At 35.7% G+C, this 17,443-nt stretch overlaps 2 protein-coding genes across 2 annotated transcripts; both read left to right on the forward strand.

Moving 5' to 3' along the window:
• The first annotated feature begins 1,813 nt into the window (after positions 1 to 1,813).
• LOC122595045 (V-type proton ATPase catalytic subunit A) lies at positions 1,814 to 8,555 on the forward strand. The gene is made up of 20 exons (XM_043767322.1): positions 1,814 to 2,055; positions 3,557 to 3,683; positions 4,028 to 4,083; positions 4,166 to 4,222; positions 4,321 to 4,432; positions 4,520 to 4,557; positions 4,673 to 4,774; positions 5,376 to 5,432; positions 5,534 to 5,605; positions 5,705 to 5,806; positions 5,894 to 5,956; positions 6,037 to 6,169; positions 6,266 to 6,372; positions 6,646 to 6,840; positions 6,934 to 7,020; positions 7,106 to 7,210; positions 7,453 to 7,550; positions 7,628 to 7,706; positions 7,877 to 7,965; positions 8,063 to 8,555. The coding sequence occupies exons 1-20, from the start codon at positions 1,978 to 1,980 to the stop codon at positions 8,175 to 8,177; spliced, it is 1,872 nt and encodes a 623-aa protein (XP_043623257.1). The 5' UTR covers positions 1,814 to 1,977; the 3' UTR covers positions 8,178 to 8,555.
• A 2,474-nt stretch (positions 8,556 to 11,029) lies between these two features.
• LOC122598557 (KH domain-containing protein HEN4) lies at positions 11,030 to 16,908 on the forward strand. Its single transcript, XM_043771148.1, has 8 exons — positions 11,030 to 11,953; positions 15,066 to 15,180; positions 15,263 to 15,462; positions 15,560 to 15,811; positions 15,894 to 16,184; positions 16,265 to 16,341; positions 16,436 to 16,544; positions 16,637 to 16,908. The coding sequence occupies exons 1-8, from the start codon at positions 11,195 to 11,197 to the stop codon at positions 16,775 to 16,777; spliced, it is 1,944 nt and encodes a 647-aa protein (XP_043627083.1). The 5' UTR covers positions 11,030 to 11,194; the 3' UTR covers positions 16,778 to 16,908.
• The last annotated feature ends 535 nt before the right edge of the window (positions 16,909 to 17,443 follow it).

Below are 17,443 nucleotides of genomic sequence, written 5' to 3' on the forward strand. Positions count from 1 at the left end.
GTACAATGTAACAACGATAGCGGCAATGCAATGATAATTGGCGGTGACGGCAATTGATGGCGGTAACGATGAGTAGTGTAGGATATTGATGTAAATGTACTTAATACAATGGATAGTATGGTTTTTTGAAAGTTGAGAGACGGGTAGTATATTTATTTTATTTGGGGTAGTATTAACTATTAAGGGTATATTATTTTAATATAGGATATTTCTGACATTTTCTATGTTGTAATTTTCAAGAAAGGGTTTTATTTTTTTAATAAGAATTTTAGATATAGCCTTGAACCCGCGCGATGCGGCGGGACATAGGAAAAAAACTGGTTAAGTAGTGATACCATGTTATTACATGAATCTATGATTCAACTCAAGTGTCTTTTAGTCCGGCTAAAATTGCAAACCGCCGTTGTTGTTTTAGAGTGAGCATTTTTTATGTTGATTAATTATTAAATTCAGTAACGCATGTGAGCCTTTTTGGTATACTATGTGAGCAACTGCGTGGAATGGAAGGGGCACGCGTAAGGTTTTTTTTAAGAGTATTTTTGGAATTTCAGGGATAAAGTGTTTGATGGTAGTATAAATTAAAAGGGCAAATTACATACTTTAAAGGTAGAATATTAAATTTTAGAGGGTAGTTTGTTTATATAGATAGTATAGATAAAAGTTAACATGTAAAAAGTCTTATCCCAACCTAAGTTAAGATGGTGTTTCGACATTCCATTTAAAATTTTTAAACTTAATATAAGATTTTTAAAATTAGAAAATTGTAAATTTCAATTAACACATGCGTTAAAAAGTGATAATGGTCAACAATTAATTTTGTAGGTTCCAGATTGTTTAACAAATGTGTATTTAAAAAATATGTTTGTCATTATTGCTAAAATAAATAAAATTATTATGTAAATAGTTAACTAGGGTGTAAACAAGACGAAACAATACGCGGGCTACCCGCAATCGACTTGATCGTAGTCAAGTCGAGCTCAAGTTTTATATACTCGTGTAGACTTTCGAGTCGAGCTCGAGCCTCAATATATCATATTAAAAATCTCGCAAGCTTAATCAAGCTTAATATCATATACTTTTACATAATTACTATCCTAACGACCCGAACTTTATTTAGCCGAGCTTGTTGTTGAGCTTATAAGACTAATATGATTTAAAGCTTAGTTTAATTCTTAATCGAGTTGAGCTTGGGCTTGAAAATAATGGCTCGATCGAGCTCGAGTCGAGTTTTGAGCTTCGAGTTTTATAATCGAGTTGAGCTTCATCTTAAGGTCGCGTTTGGTTCGCAGATTCTGATGAAATATGATGGAATTGGAATTGAATTCCATTCCTTAGTGTGTTTGGTTGCTCAATAATGCAGGAATATCATTCCGTTGGAATGTCAATATCCTTTCATTCTGTCAAATTTCATTCCATATCTCACTTAAATCTTTGAAGAATGAATAACATTTCGTCAAATTTTATTTCATCATATTCTAATTGCTTCAACAAATTTAATTCTTTCCAAAAACATTATTTAGACCAAACACGCCATCAACTCGGCTCGATTATCCCCCTAGTGTAAACACGGGCTAAAACATATTTTCATCGCAAGAAATACCGTAAAATAGAATGTGTTAACTAAAACGCGAAACATATTTTGATCGCAAGAAATACCCTGGAATAGCATAGTCAAAACTGATCCAGCGATGTTAAGTCAGACCCACCTTACCTGGCAACGTATTAGTGGTGAAAGATATGGTAGAAAGCCTACACGCGTCACATAGGATTGGTCCCAATTGAAAGGCCAATTAACAGCGAAGAAAGATGAACACTTATTGATATGATCCACCACTCACTCACAAACACACACATACACACAAACCATCACCTTCGTTGGTGACGCGCCAATCCATTTCAAACCCTAACTAATTATATCTTTTATCAATCTGCTCGTGTATCTATCTGTATCTATATCTATATATTTCAAAATTAAAGATGCCGTCAGCATATGGAGCTCGATTAACGACGTTTGAAGATTCAGAGAAGGAAAGCGAGTGCGGTTATGTTCGTAAGGTCAGTTTGTCTCTCATTTTCTTCTAGATCTACCTTTCGATCCAATCGCCTTCTTTTTCAAAATTTTGATTTTGATCTGATTTATATGTTCATATTAGAATTAACAAGTATTTGAATTATACATAAATAAATATATATGATTTAATGATCTAGTGGTTTAGTCTGTATGCTGAAGACATGTGTTTTCAAATCATTTGCAAATTTACTTGACATGCCAATTTATTAGCCAGTTATTGTACTTTAATAAAAAACCTAGTGGTCATCTATTGATTCTAGATGTATGGTAATTTAGTTTAATGCTTCGTTTGATAGCAAAACGATGTAGGTTTTTTCTATATGACTATGTTTAAAACGGTAGATGTTGTTTTAACCAGTTTTCGATAATGACTTTGAAAAAGATGTTCTAGTGTTATTATTTTGGAATGTTGTAGCCTGTTATATACTTGTGTTACTTATGCTTTGAACTTTCTTTGAATTGATCGAAAATACGTAATCTGAACATATGGAATGCAAACATTAATTTTATCATTATAAAGAGAACCTTCTTTAGTTTTTACATCAATTACGATGTTTCTGTCTTTGATCTTGTCTTGTTTAGTCGTTAGCGTCACACGCCAGGCTGGGTTGGTTCACCAAAGAAATGACTCCCCGCACTTGAAATTGTTTCTTTTTTTGTTTTGTTTCTCCTGATGTAGGTCTTAGACTCTTAGGTTCAAACCCGCCCAGGTAAATCTCTTGGGGGGACAAGGGAAAGGGTTCGGAAAGGGTCACGGGGATACCACGGTTAGGCCATATACATTTGAGTCAAAGACTCCCCCTACCTGAGTATCCTAAGTAGGGAAATCTTTTTTATTTTCATGTTTTGCCAGTGCAGTAATACATTTTGGGTGAGGATCTGAAAGTCCCTATAGCCACCGGATCTACGAGATTAAATAACTAGTGTTTAAGTGTGGAAAGCCGCAAAGTCTTAAAAACTAGTAGCATTTAACATTATGTAAGTAATGGTAACACGAGTACACGACAAACAATGTATGAATATGAATAGCCACCGGAGCCTTGTATTACTTCAATAAATTCGATTACAAGTAACACACGAGCTCTGCTAATATAAGAAAACGCAAAAGCTAAGACAGAAGGTTCAACCTTAAACATAAGGTTTAACCTCTATTTATACTAAACATAAATGGGCTAGACAAGTTTCCAAATAATGGACCGGGCTAAACTCAGCCAGACTAGTCAAGCTCAACCTGGTCAACCCAGGTTTGATTTGGTCGAGTCCCTACACTGAAACCTACAGAAACTAATCGTTTTATCTATTACATGTATAAATGACTCAAAATGACATATCTAGTATGCTGTTGTCACTAGAAAATGCACCAACTGGATCCTCTCAAGTTGGGACAATTTGAGAGGTCAAGTTAGAGGATCTTCAACCTTTGGATTTAAATGGTCACCACAAAGAACTTCCAACTTATGTTTTGTTGTCTCTTTAATCTGGTAGGTGTCAGGGCCAGTTGTCATTGCAGACGGAATGGCAGGAGCTGCTATGTATGAACTTGTTCGTGTTGGACATGACAACCTTATAGGGGAGATTATTCGTCTGGAAGGAAATTCTGCCACAATCCAAGGTACATTAGTTTATATAAATGTACGACCTTAGAAGTAGTAGTACGCAATTAGGTTGCTGGTCGTTCAGTGATGCTATATCTTGTTAATTATTGCCTTGGTCACACATTCATGTATCTTCTTACCGTTCTTTGCTCTTTTGTTTGAATGTTCCATATTTGTTCCAAGGTTTGTATTCTTTCTATATCTTTGAAAAGCAAAATCAGTTCATTTGTAAGCGAGAAATTTTCTTTAGGGATAAAAGGCATGTTGTAATTGTTGTGTCTCTCTTAAGACAACTGTCTTTGAATTGTACTGGGGTGTCTCAGTTCTGTAATTTTGATAACAAAACTGTTTCGTATTATAGTTTATGAAGAAACAGCTGGGTTGATGGTGAATGATCCTGTTCTGCGGACACACAAGGTATGTATTTTTACATCATCATTTCTTTTGAGGTTTACTATAATATGAAACTTACTTGTAGCAACTTATGCTATAACTACAGCCTCTGTCCGTGGAGTTGGGCCCTGGAATATTGGGGAATATATTTGATGGTATTCAGGTTCGCATTTTTTTGTTTGTCTAAAGTTATCTTCTTTTTTTTCCCCTCTTTTTTATGGAGTTACTAACTGCATTTTTTTAAAATAAAAATCTATTCAGAGGCCTCTTAAAACTATTGCAAAAAGATCAGGTGATGTCTACATTCCTCGTGGTGTGTCTGTCCCAGCTCTCGACAAGGACATACTTTGGGAATTCCAGCCTAAAAAGTTAGGTAATTACATGTTTCTTCTTTTAACAGTTTATACTGAAATTTTTCTCTAGGAGATAGTCAAATAATTTGAATGTGTTACGATTTCAGGCGAGGGAGATCATGTAACAGGTGGAGATCTATATGCTGTAAGTCATCACAATCTAAGACTTTACAAACTTATTAAGTTCATCTGCTGTTGCATTTATATCGATGATCCTTTGTGGCTTAAATCATTATACATCTCTTGTCATTAATGTGCAGACTGTGTTTGAGAACAGTTTAGTGGAACATCGCATTGCTCTACCTCCTGATGCCATGGGAAAGATAACATATGTTGCACCAGCTGGTCAATACTCATTAAAGGTTTTTCTATACAACTCTTTTGCCATCTTGACCATGCTTTTAGTCGTCACATTGTGTTCATACGTCAAATGAGTTGCATCTAGCAGGACTTTTTTGTGATGATTATAGCTTTATTGATGCATATAAATATATAATATAGCCTGAGATGCGTGAGTCATCTGTATTTGTATTTTTCAATTTTTTTTTTTGGGAACTGCCATGAGTCATCTGTATTAGCCGTGCACTAGGAGGTGGATGTTTCTGTTTGAGGACAGGAAAATTGTTTAATTTGTGTGTAACTTATTGATGCTAAAAACTGTCTGTAATGATATAAACATGTATAATGACATTTAAAGATCCATTTCTATGGAGATGAATGGCAGGACAGCCCATTTGATGCTAATTTTGGGTTTCTCTGTCTTATCTCTATCTTAGAAAAAAGTGATTCTCTTATAATAGTGTTTCCTACAAATCTTTGCAAGTGATTGAATGATCAGCGTGACTGATAGTGAGGAGTCTTATAGACATTAGAATTAGGTCATTTGGGAGTAATGGTTATGATAAATGTGTAATATTGTATCTGTTGGTTTTTGAGTATTAAAGTATTTCTGTTTTTGTACAGGACACTGTCCTGGAGCTTGAATTTCAAGGTGTCAAAAAGCAGTATACTATGCTTCAGGTTTTCCACTTCTTCTTTTATAGTATGATGATCAACATATTTGAGTTTTCTATTGCGGTTGAATATATGAGTACTTATTTCTATGTACTTCGGATTGACAGACATGGCCTGTACGTACACCTCGGCCCGTTGCATCAAAGCTTGCAGCCGATACTCCTCTTCTTACTGGGCAGGTATCTATTACCAAATTAAGATTCATTTATCTTTCATTTGGCTTTCTATCATTGACCATTTGACCCTTAATGTACCTCTAATTATCTTGCATGTATCAGCGTGTTCTTGATGCCCTTTTCCCATCGGTGCTTGGTGGGACATGCGCCATTCCTGGTGCATTTGGCTGTGGAAAAACAGTTATTAGCCAAGCTCTATCTAAGGTATATTCAGTGTATAGTTGGGTAGTCACGCATCTGAGTAGTTAGATACTGATATTGTTTTTTTATTAATCATCTTTAATCTTGCAGTACTCAAATTCGGACACTGTTGTTTATGTTGGTTGCGGAGAAAGAGGAAATGAAATGGCAGAAGTATGTCTCACTGAATTTATATCTTTTTGTATCAGTTGTAAATATATGATGGCATTTGATGTTTTGTGATAACTTGGCAGGTTCTCATGGATTTCCCTCAATTGACCATGACATTACCTGATGGCCGCGAAGAATCTGTGATGAAACGTACTACACTTGTAGCCAATACTTCTAATATGCCTGTGGCTGCTCGTGAGGCTTCAATCTATACAGGTTAGACGAGCTTGAGTATGGTTTCTCTTGGAGTCTTGGTCGATAGTATTTTATGGTATGTAAATGCTAATATTAATGCATTTTATTTTTTTTCAGGAATTACCATAGCTGAATACTTCAGAGATATGGGTTACAATGTAAGTATGATGGCAGATTCTACCTCACGTTGGGCGGAAGCATTGCGTGAAATTTCTGGTCGTCTGGTACGTAGCATTCTGAACTTATTTGAGTTTTTGACAATGCAAAATATTAAGAATTGCTGTTCTGTTGTCTCACATTAAAGTAGATTTCGACTATGTATATTTTATAATATAGCTTGGAGTCTGCTCTATATCCATTCATATTTTACTTTGGTGACTTGTAATTGAAATGGTCAACGCTGAAAAGACCTTTAAGTTAATGTCTGGTCATAGCATATGCATATGTTTATGATGAATATTTGAAAAAAGTAATTTTGTTGGATTTAATTTGTATAGGCAGAAATGCCTGCGGATAGTGGTTATCCTGCATATCTGGCTGCACGTTTGGCATCCTTCTATGAACGTGCAGGTAAAGTCAAGTGTCTTGGTGGACCAGAACGTGATGGTAGTGTCACAATCGTTGGTGCTGTGTCTCCTCCTGGAGGAGATTTTTCTGATCCTGTTACATCCGCCACCCTCAGCATTGTCCAGGTAATTCTTCAATTCTTAGATAACATCAGTCTGTTAAATAAATTTTAGGTATGTGAGTATGCTAACATAGGCTATCATTGCTTATCTTGTCAGGTTTTCTGGGGTCTAGATAAGAAGCTTGCTCAGAGAAAACATTTTCCTTCTGTTAATTGGCTTATCTCCTACTCAAAGTACTCAACGGTGGGTTGTGGAAATAGTTGCAACACTTGTTACTTATGTACCTTGGTATATTGTCACCTACTGAATAACTAAATTGCTCGTTTAGGCACTAGAATCCTTCTATGAGAAGTTTGATTCAGATTTCATCAACATTAGGACCAAGGCTCGTGAGGTGCTGCAGAGAGAAGATGATCTCAATGAAATTGTCCAGGTATATTCTTTCTTCTTTTTTTTTTCCGTAAGTTTATGTGGTTTGCTTAAATTTGTGATATCAATTGAGAGTTTTGCTCACAAAGTCTAAGTCAAGAAATTGATTTGGACGTTTATATAGTTTAAAGTTTCTAGAGATTATTTATTAGCTTTTGCTAATGTGAGTTGCTTTAAATATTCTGCATGTATTGCCTTTGAAAATAAGTATGTGTGTTAATAAGGATATGATTATGGTTGTTTCAGCTGGTTGGGAAAGATGCTTTAGCAGAAACTGATAAAATTACTTTAGAGACGGCAAAACTTTTGAGGGAGGACTATCTTGCTCAAAATGCTTTCACACCGTGAGTGGTATCCTTCAATTGTTTTACACTTATTTTATTCAAAACCTATTTATTGTGACATTTTGTGATGATGACAGATATGACAAGTTCTGCCCTTTCTACAAGTCTGTATGGATGATGCGCAACATTATTCATTTCTATAATTTAGCCAATCAGGTGGGCCACCGTTCTTTTAGTATGTTAGTTTAGGATGATTGCTCGACATCCTCGAAATATTTGCATGTTCTTATTTTATTTTGTCATTTCAGACTGATTATAGCTCTTCAAATCTCTATAAGGTTGTGGGTTAGGATACCAATCTGTGATATGGGTTTTGTATGTTACAGGCTGTGGAGCGAGGAGCTGGTATGGATGGCCAGAAGATCACTTACACACTGATCAAACATCGTTTGGGTGATCTATTTTACCGCCTAGTGTAAGTAAAATAGCTGCTGGCTCCATAAAATACTTTTCACATTGTGGTTCGTGTGCATCATCCAATTAATCTGATGTACTGATTTTATGTATAACAGGTCACAGAAGTTCGAAGATCCAGCTGAAGGGGAGGATGTTCTTATTGGGAAATTTAAGAAGCTAAATGAAGATCTTACTTCTGGTTTCCGCAACCTTGAAGATGAAACTCGGTAAATACTACTGAATACGTAATCAGGTTATTTGCAGCTGAAACCGAGCGGCAATTTTCACCTCTCAAGAGTCGGTCGGTTTTTGGGGAGGTCGTGTTGTTTCTTAGTGCATGAAAGAAGGAACGAGCAAGCAAATGAGATTGTTATTAGTACGATTTGTTTATTATACAAAGGGTGTCCAATATCGTTTGTGTTGTTTAGCTATAATTTATTTCTGCATCCTTAAGCATTTTGTCTTGAGAGTTGAAATAAGCTTCACATTGTGTAGGTTGTCAAATTACTACTCTCAAAACTCATGTTGATAGTATTATCGTCATTTTTTTTACTTGTAAGAATGAATAATTATGAAATAAGATTGTTGGTGCAGCCATTTAAATTTGCATTTGCGCTTCTGCAAAACTCTCACGCATGCACACTTCAAATATCAATTGTAGATGTCAAAATGGCTGGCATGTTGCATGTACTCATCCTTCATAGTTTAGATGTATGTGTTGGGTAATTCAATTCTGTAAAAATGTATACACGTGTATATACGACAGTCTTATCACTGTGGTGGAATTTCCAGAATATTATACAAAAATGATTAAACTCGTCAGTCTAAACATGGTTCGGAAAAAAAAAATCAAAAGTAGTGACAGTATGAAGGTGAAGAAGTGAGAAAAAAAATGATGGGAATTTATGAGTCAATAGGCATAAGATGTATATCTATAATACCTTATAAAGGAAACTGGGTTCTTCCCTTTTACTTAATTAAAAACCTGATATAACAAAAATACCCTTAAATAATCTTTCTTGCTAGACACCTTCTCATGTGATATACCAACTATGCCCTTCAACTATTTTCATCTCTAAAAAAGTACTCTCACCGCCACCACCGGACCGTCTTCCCCATCATTACCGCCGCATTGCGCGGGTACCATGCTCGTATTTACCAAATTTAAACAAAAGCTTGCAGTAAATGCCTTCAAAAAAAAATATATATATATATGGTTCCCGTAGGGGATCCCAAAATGTTAGCTGAGTGCTTCCCAATTTCTTCGTTAATCTATTAACTTTAATAATTAATCATTTCATAACCTGACCGGCTGGCGTTAGATAAACAACTAAAAATAAATTATATTGACAGTAAATTGGAAAAATGGGTGGAGAAATATGTAAAAGAAAGTTGCAAAACTTGGGTGTGGCACCATGGAGTTAATCTAGCAAACGATTTTTTTTTTTTAACTTTAAAATTGTATGAACATAAATATATTTAATAAGATATCATTAGTATGTTCAAAAGGACACAAATATTATGTTGTTATGATTACAATCTTAATTCCTAACTAACACGGTAACTTCTTGATAATTTTTAACCATACTTATGTTCATTGCCATCTCCTTATATCATTTTTAAATAAAGAGTTGTGAATGTATATATGGACATCCTACTTTATAAAATGTCGTCACCAACTTAACCTCAAAACTATCACTGTCTACTTGAAGTTATATATCGGACTTTACTTCCCTTGCTTGTTAAGTAATGAATTATCTACACATTTGTAACCACACTAATAAACTAAACCGCTCAAACTATTACATTGCATCATTTTATTTTTAAAGAACGATAATAACCTAATCCATCATAACTTGCATCCATTTAAAGCTTTCATATGAAAAGGATTAGTCCAGATCTAATAATATGTTATATAGTTGTAATGATATATCTCAATTTAAAGTCATTGACGGTAAAATATGATTCCATATTTAAATATGAGAGGAGATTCCTTCAAGTTACACTACTCAAGTTGGGAAAATCTTGATCTTTATTTAAAATTAAAGGTCAAAATTTCTCTAACTCAACCCCTCGATTTATTTCCAACATGAGAGAATCTCTACCCTTTAAATACGAAGTCATTTTACAAAGGGAATTGATATTAATATCACCAATTTTTTATTAGGGAAAAAAATCTGTGTATGTATGTACTTTGTCTTTAGCTAGTAATGTATGAAATAAACTTTGTTTTGGTTCATTGTATGTAAGTAACCTGCTAAAACTGAGCGAATCGTGTAAATAATCTGCTAAATGCTGATGTGGCGGTCTCTCATTGGGCCACGTATCAGATGTTTGATAGTGCCACGTTAGTATCCGACCAATTTTTTACACTATTCGTTCAGTTTTGAGATAAAGTTATAAATGAACCAAAACAAAGTTTCTTTCCTACAATAGTAACTTAAGACAACTTACATACACACAGATTCTTTTCTCATTTTTATTAATGTACTACAATGTACAAATTGTACAACCGACTGTACAAATCAGTTTTGCATAGTTGTGGTACATCAATAAAAAAAATGGTACAAATATCACTTATCTTTTACAAAATGTGTTTTAATAGGATGATTTTCTTTTAGTTAAGTGTTAACTACATGTCCTTGAGCATTAGCTCAATGGTTGAAGACCATCATCCCATTCATGAGGCCTTGAGTTCAAGCCTTGGGAAGGACATAAGGAAGTCCCTTTATAAGGAATTGGCTTAGGTTTACCCAGATTCAAGTCTGAAGGGGCAGAGTTTTCCTCTATTAATCGTCGTGCCTTCGAGCGGATTAGTATGGGGTTTTCCTCCTATCGGGTATTTGAAATAGACATTTCTACTTCGAGGGAGCTCTCTAGCGCGAATCTGGTTAAGACAACCTATACTAGACCTCTCACTGTCGAATCACGACACGAAGTTTCAGCGAAATTCACCTTTAAAAAAAAAAAGTGTTAACTACGTGTCGAATCTTAATGATTATTTAATTTATAATATGAGATAATAATATTAGTAGCTTAATTAACCCCCTGGTTGCCCATAAAATTATGATGACATGGGTTTAAGCCGCGGGTATACAGGAATACAACAATAACCTCGTCCAAAACTTGCAGACGACGGTGGTCGCCACCGTTTCCCACCAACCTCTTCTCTATACATACACATATTTCACTTGTATCTGTATATATATCTCTATAATTCTACTCTATATTCTATATACTCATCATATATGGATACACACACTCCTTTTCCAAACAAACGCCTCTTTGACCATTCAACTGTTGACCATCCTTCTTCAGCCTCCAAACGCCGTCATCACCACAACCACCACCACCACCATCTCCCATCATCTCCGGCCACACCTCACAACAATCCATTTCGAAACCCTATCAAACTCTCTCCAGGAGAAACTCTGTTTCGCATCCTCTGCCCTAGCTCAAAAACCGGCGGCCTTATCGGTAAAGGCGGCTCCGTTATCCGTCAAGTACGCGAAGAAACCGGCGCTAAGATTCGTATCGATGAATCTATTCCAGGTTCTGAAGAGCGTGTCATATATATAGTTGCATCTGATTGTAGTAATAACAGTAAGAATGATAGTAGTAATGATAGTAATAGTAAGAATGATAGTAGTGAAAAAATCGATGGTGAGAATGTGGAATTTAGGAGTGGAGAGGGGTCGGAATCGTTAGCGCAAAAGACGTTATTGAGGATTTTTGAGAGGATATTGAAAGTGGATGAAGAGAGGAATAAGGTGGTGTTGAAAGAGGAGAATGAGAATGAGGTTGGGGAAGGAGGCAGTGCGGGTGAGGGAATACCGCAGGGGCCGGTTGTGTGTAGGTTGTTGGCTGGGAGTAATCAGATAGGATGTGTGCTTGGGAGGGGTGGGAAGATTATCGAAAAGATTAGGCAGGAGAGTGGTGCTCAAGTTAGGGTTTTGCCGAAAGATCAGCTTCCGGATTGTGCTTCCCCTGGCGATGAGTTGATTCAGGTAATATTTTGGTGTCTTCTTAGTTATAATGCGTACGCGTTTATCTTGTTGTTTTGGTTAATTATGTAGTGCAGACTGCAGAGTATCAATATAGTTTGATGACACGTGATTACCGTCTATCGATTTTTCGATCTGATGGCTTACATTGGTTTTTTAGTTTTGAAGTTTCGTGGTTCGCAGATGAACCATTTAATAACTATGCATACTTAGAAACAAGAAAGGGGGTGGGGATAGTTGAATAATTTGTTTGGCTTTGTAACGTGCACACAAAGAAACAACACTGTAAATGTTTATAGGTAGAAAGATGGTGACATCAAATTACAATGATCTATACTGCTTTGGATCTTTTGTGCTAGTCCACTTTCTCAAGCTCATCTTGAGAGCCAAATCTACTAGCGAACTTGATTTTATTGGTAGAATCAAAGCCTTTAATGCTTGATAGAGTAAGTTCAATTTTTCTCACTTAAGCAATAAATTAATAGGTTTGGATGTTATTTATACACAATCTTCATTAGCAATTAGCAAGTATTATATATGTAAGGTTTTGGTAGCCATAGTTCTCTAGAGCTTCCTGCACGTGAAAAAGGTTTAGGTGTGCAAATATTGTTTATGGTATAGTTACTGGCTGAGAGTGAAAAGCATTGTGAGGATGAATATGAGGCTTACTGTGTGGGTGGACTAGGTGATTAGCTGAAAACTATTGAGTGGGGTTGATTTCAGCTGTAAGAACATTAGATTCTTAGTATTTCAGAAACAAGGACATGTGGCTCTATTTTTGCCTTCGCCAATCTCCTTAGAATGGAAAAATATAAGGTTAAGTCCAAAAATTAGCGATGTACTTCTACTTTTGTCCCAATGTGAGTAATGTATCCTTTGAAATAGCAATATTATACGCAAAGTTATTTATTCTCATTATAGGTAACTTGGTAATCTTCTAAACCGATTTGGGTTTTTTGTTTTAAGTTATTGATACATGGAGTTTTACTTGCACATGTGGCATTTTAATTATTTCTCTCCTTTTATGTATAAAATCTTTTTCTTCGACCTATGGAACCCAACAAACCTATCTGATTCCTTTCATCTTCTCCTTCATTTAATTCTCCATCTTAAAATCTTTAACCCTTTCTTACACCTTAACGCTAAAACATCATCATCAACGCCAGTAACAGGCAATGCCACCACCACTACAACCGTCGGATCTTTAAGTCACCATCACTCCATCTCCGACCAAGACACTGACGGATTTCTGCATTTAGCTTTCTTTTCTTCTGTTTCATTTTGTTCGAATCAGGATTTAGGTTCGTTTTCTGTTTCATTGTGTATTTTTATGATTTGGTTTTGAATGGGGTTTTGGGCAAAAATCTAAATAGGGAAAACTTCTATTTAGGGTAATATAGTATATGTGTTTCTTCAATTTGGGTATCTTTTTTTTTACTTCTTCAATTTGGACGATATACTTCTTTGATTTGTTCAAATTAGGTAAAACTTTACATGATTTCTTCAATTAAGGGAAAATTCTCATCGTAGTATACTAACGTGCTTTCTTCAGTTTAGGAAATACACTAACAACTAACCTGCTTTCTTCAGTTCAATAAATATAATAACTTGGTTTTATTTATATAGGTAACTTCTTCCCCTGATTAAAAAAAATCAAAATAGGTTACCTGAGTTGAGTAAACAACATAATATATTACCTCAAAAGCGGTTTTCCCAAAAATAAATAAAAACATATGGTTGATGGTGGTGCATTATGGTGATCGAAGATTAAGATAATGATTCAAACCCATATTAGTAAAGTAGTCAATATAAACATACTTTCAGTAACACGTCCAGAAATTTATAATGTATATAAATGAAGTATAAAGAATTATTTAAATTTAGAAAAAGAATTATCAAGTTATAAATATAAAAAGTTCAATGTTTAGAAAATATATGTTAAATAAAAAGATGTAAAAGAAGATATTATTGAAATTATATAAAATAGTTATTGTTTTAAAAAGTCTTTAAGAAGTATATGTGGACACCATGTACTCCTGTAGGTGCAAAATCAAGCCTAAAAAGCCACGTGGGTCACGGGTGCCATATCATTGATATGTTAATAACATCAGGTAAAATTTCGATTGTTGCTTATTACAACACATAACTTGAAAGTATACTACTTATATTGGTATTTTAGTAAGTAAATTACCTACCTTGGGACAAAAGTATAAGTGCGTTACTATCTTACCTCAGAAAGTTTATAATTGATCAAACTGTTTAATTGGCATGTTAGACCTTTGCATACTAGTTTGAGTTTTTGTGTATAAGTTTAATTCTGTTTTGTTAGGTTTAAGTTATTTACTCAGATAAGGATTAATGGTCTTGATAGAGTATGGATTCTTGTTGGCCAAGTTTATATAAGCTAAGCATTGGAGTTGTACATTGAATAGGCATAATTAAAGAAATTGGTCTGATATTTTTTGGTTGAGCACAAAAGTTGTCTGCCAAAAGTGGTCAAACTTTGTGTCATTTCATTTATTTTTTATTTATTGAAGTTATTTGGGGTCCGGTCATGTCAATTACAAGCATTTGTAACCGACCTAGAGCAATTTGATTATACTTGAGTTTGGATAAACGGATAAGGTTCTCCCTATTCAGGTAATCAGGTTACTCGGGGAGGGCATGATTTTCAAACTTAGATATGCACAGCCTAACCAGGATCACCCATCTCTGGCCACCCTCAAGATTATACTTAGTGAGATTCGAACTCAAAACCTCTTGTATAGATGTCAGGATGTTAACCGCTAGGCCACCTTGAAGGTGGTTCTGATTATACTTGAGTTTGTGATGATCATAAGTGCAAGATTTATATCTATCTGTCATGGATAACCAAATTGTTGCAAATACTCAATGCAGTGACCACAAAAGATGCATATTCCAAGATCGATGTGAGTTTGTTTATATATATATATATATATATATGCATATTCCATGTTATACTGTTTAGTAAATGTTGTTGTACTGGATCTTGTTTCTCTAAGAGGCTTTAAATATAAAAAGTGGGCCTGGAAACTAAGTTTTACTATTGGGCGCTAAAGAATAGTGATAGATTTAAATGTTTCTTATGGCGCAGATGGCTGGAAAGTTTTTAGCAGTGAAGAAAGCCATTCTAGCCGTATCAAGCTGTCTTCAGGAAGCAGGCAACTCTGTTAGTAACAAGCCTGTGGGAATGGTGCCTCATGGATATGGTATGCTTCTCCTTAACAGATGGCTATTAAGCTATGATGACCATCTTGTCGGTGATCTCTAGACCTTGATTATCTGTTTCAGGTAATGAACCCCACCACAGGATGGGCATGGAAGAAGAAGTTGTATTTAGATTGTTGTGTCCAGCTGACAAAGTTGGGAGTTTGATTGGTAAAGGGGGTTCCACCAGAAGAGCATTGCAGGCAGAGACTGGTGCATCTATAAAAATATCAGATCCATCAGCCGAATTAGATGAACGGGTGGTTGTAATATCTGCACTAGAGGCATGTGAGCTTCCATGCATTCAATCTTTCTATTTACTAACTCTTAACGCCTTCTGATATAGATTAGTTGTAAATCATCTGTTTGGACATGATGCAGAGTTTAGAGCAAAGGCATTCTCCTGCGCAGGATGCTGTTATGCGGGTCCATGGTAGAATTGCTGAGATGGGATTTGAACCTGGTGTTGCCATTGTTGCTAGGCTTTTAGTACACTCACGCCAGATTGGTTGTCTATGGGGTAAAGGTGGCATGATTATTTCCGAGATGAGAAGAGTTACAGGTGCTAGCATACAGATATTTCCTAAGGAACAGATTGCAAAATACGCCATGCCTGGTGATGAAGTTGTGCAGGTACCTCTTTATATCCTGAAACTTGTTTAAATGGGTGAATTAATATTGTGATGCTATCTCAGCTTTGTTTGTTTGTTTGCAGGTGATTGGCAGCTTACCGTGTGTTCAGGATGCTTTGTTTCAAATCACAGGCAGACTTCGTGAAACCGTGTTTCCTATGAAACCATATTTCCCAAATGCTTATATGGGTCCTTATCCAGAAATGCCACCACCTTCATTCAGGCCAAGGCATGATCCTGAACATCCACCTATTGGGCCTTTTGAACCTCCACCTCCTTTTTTGCATGGTGTAGATCATGTTCGTCCAGATTATTCATATTCTTATGGCAACGAGCGACCAGGATATGGTCCCCCGGTCAACAGGCACTTCCAGGTTGGTAAATATGTGAATGTAGTAGTTTCTAGTTTTGCTTATCATTTGCTTTTAATCTCTTTGTGTTTCTTCTTCTTCAGTCAGGTAGCAACAGGTATGCAGGTGAAATGACTGAATTTGAAGGGGGCTTTGCAAAAGTTAATGACCCAAGTGGAAGGTTTTACTCCTAGAATAATGCTTTGTTCTCTACCATACGATCAATATATAGGGATGACCTGTTTATTTATAATAATTCTGTTTGGGTGTATCAGGAATGAAATGTCAGGAATGCAAATCATAAATGTTGAGATTGTGATTCCTGAGAATTATTTGGGGTGTGTATATGGCGAGAACAAGAGTAATCTAGGTCATATCAAAGAGGTGAGAGTAGATGCGTATTGTTTTCATATATCATATTATATTATGTCGTTATTATTAAATGGATAATGAAGCAAAGAGCATTTTGATTCCAGATATCAGGTGCAAAGGTGGCGATACATGACGAAGGAGGGCTAGTGGTATTGACGGGTACAGTGGATGAAACTCATACCGCTCAGTGCTTGCTGCACGCCTTCATCCTTTGTGAGCAGCACCTAACCCGTGTTGGTTTGTGAGTGGAAATGTAGATTGTAGAATACAAAACAGAAATATGAAGTTAAATTGAGAAAATGAAGTAACCAATACAATTATTGCTTTTTTCAGAGAGTTTATTCAATATAGTGAATTGTGGGTTACTGGTTAAAAACTACTCGTAGTATTTTTGAAAATGTTATCATGTACGACTAAATATGGTACAGATTAAGAAAAGAAAAGCATAGGTGGCCTTTTTTGAGTGGTGGTTACCAGCAATTGTTCCACATCGTGGTCCAAGTCGGGTGTTTCTGGTAATGGCTTTGAGTTTGTGATCATACTCTAGGTGGATTGTACTCGGATACTAACTGGTTTGAGGATGGCTTTGACCATATGGAGGTTGTTCATTGCCAATTTTGGATGTTTTTGGTCAGTTCAACAAGGGTAAAGTCTTTCTTTCAGCCTACGTTGTTTTAGGCTTTTAGCATTTGATGTTCATACAATCTTGGACATCTTCATTAATTGTTTTTACCTAATCGTGCCACCAACTGGTTGTCAGGGTCATATTAAGTTTTGAACATGTTTTCATGCTTTCTACCAGGTGGTTGTGTTTGTTGGGCTGGATGCGTAGGTTCACCTTAGATTTGTCATATTGTCACATTCTCATTGTTTTGGTTGGGGTTGGGGTTGGAGTTGAATGTTATCTGTAG

The sequence above is a fragment of the Erigeron canadensis genome, chromosome 4 (assembly GCF_010389155.1).
Source record: "Erigeron canadensis isolate Cc75 chromosome 4, C_canadensis_v1, whole genome shotgun sequence".
NCBI lineage: Eukaryota > Viridiplantae > Streptophyta > Magnoliopsida > Asterales > Asteraceae > Erigeron > Erigeron canadensis.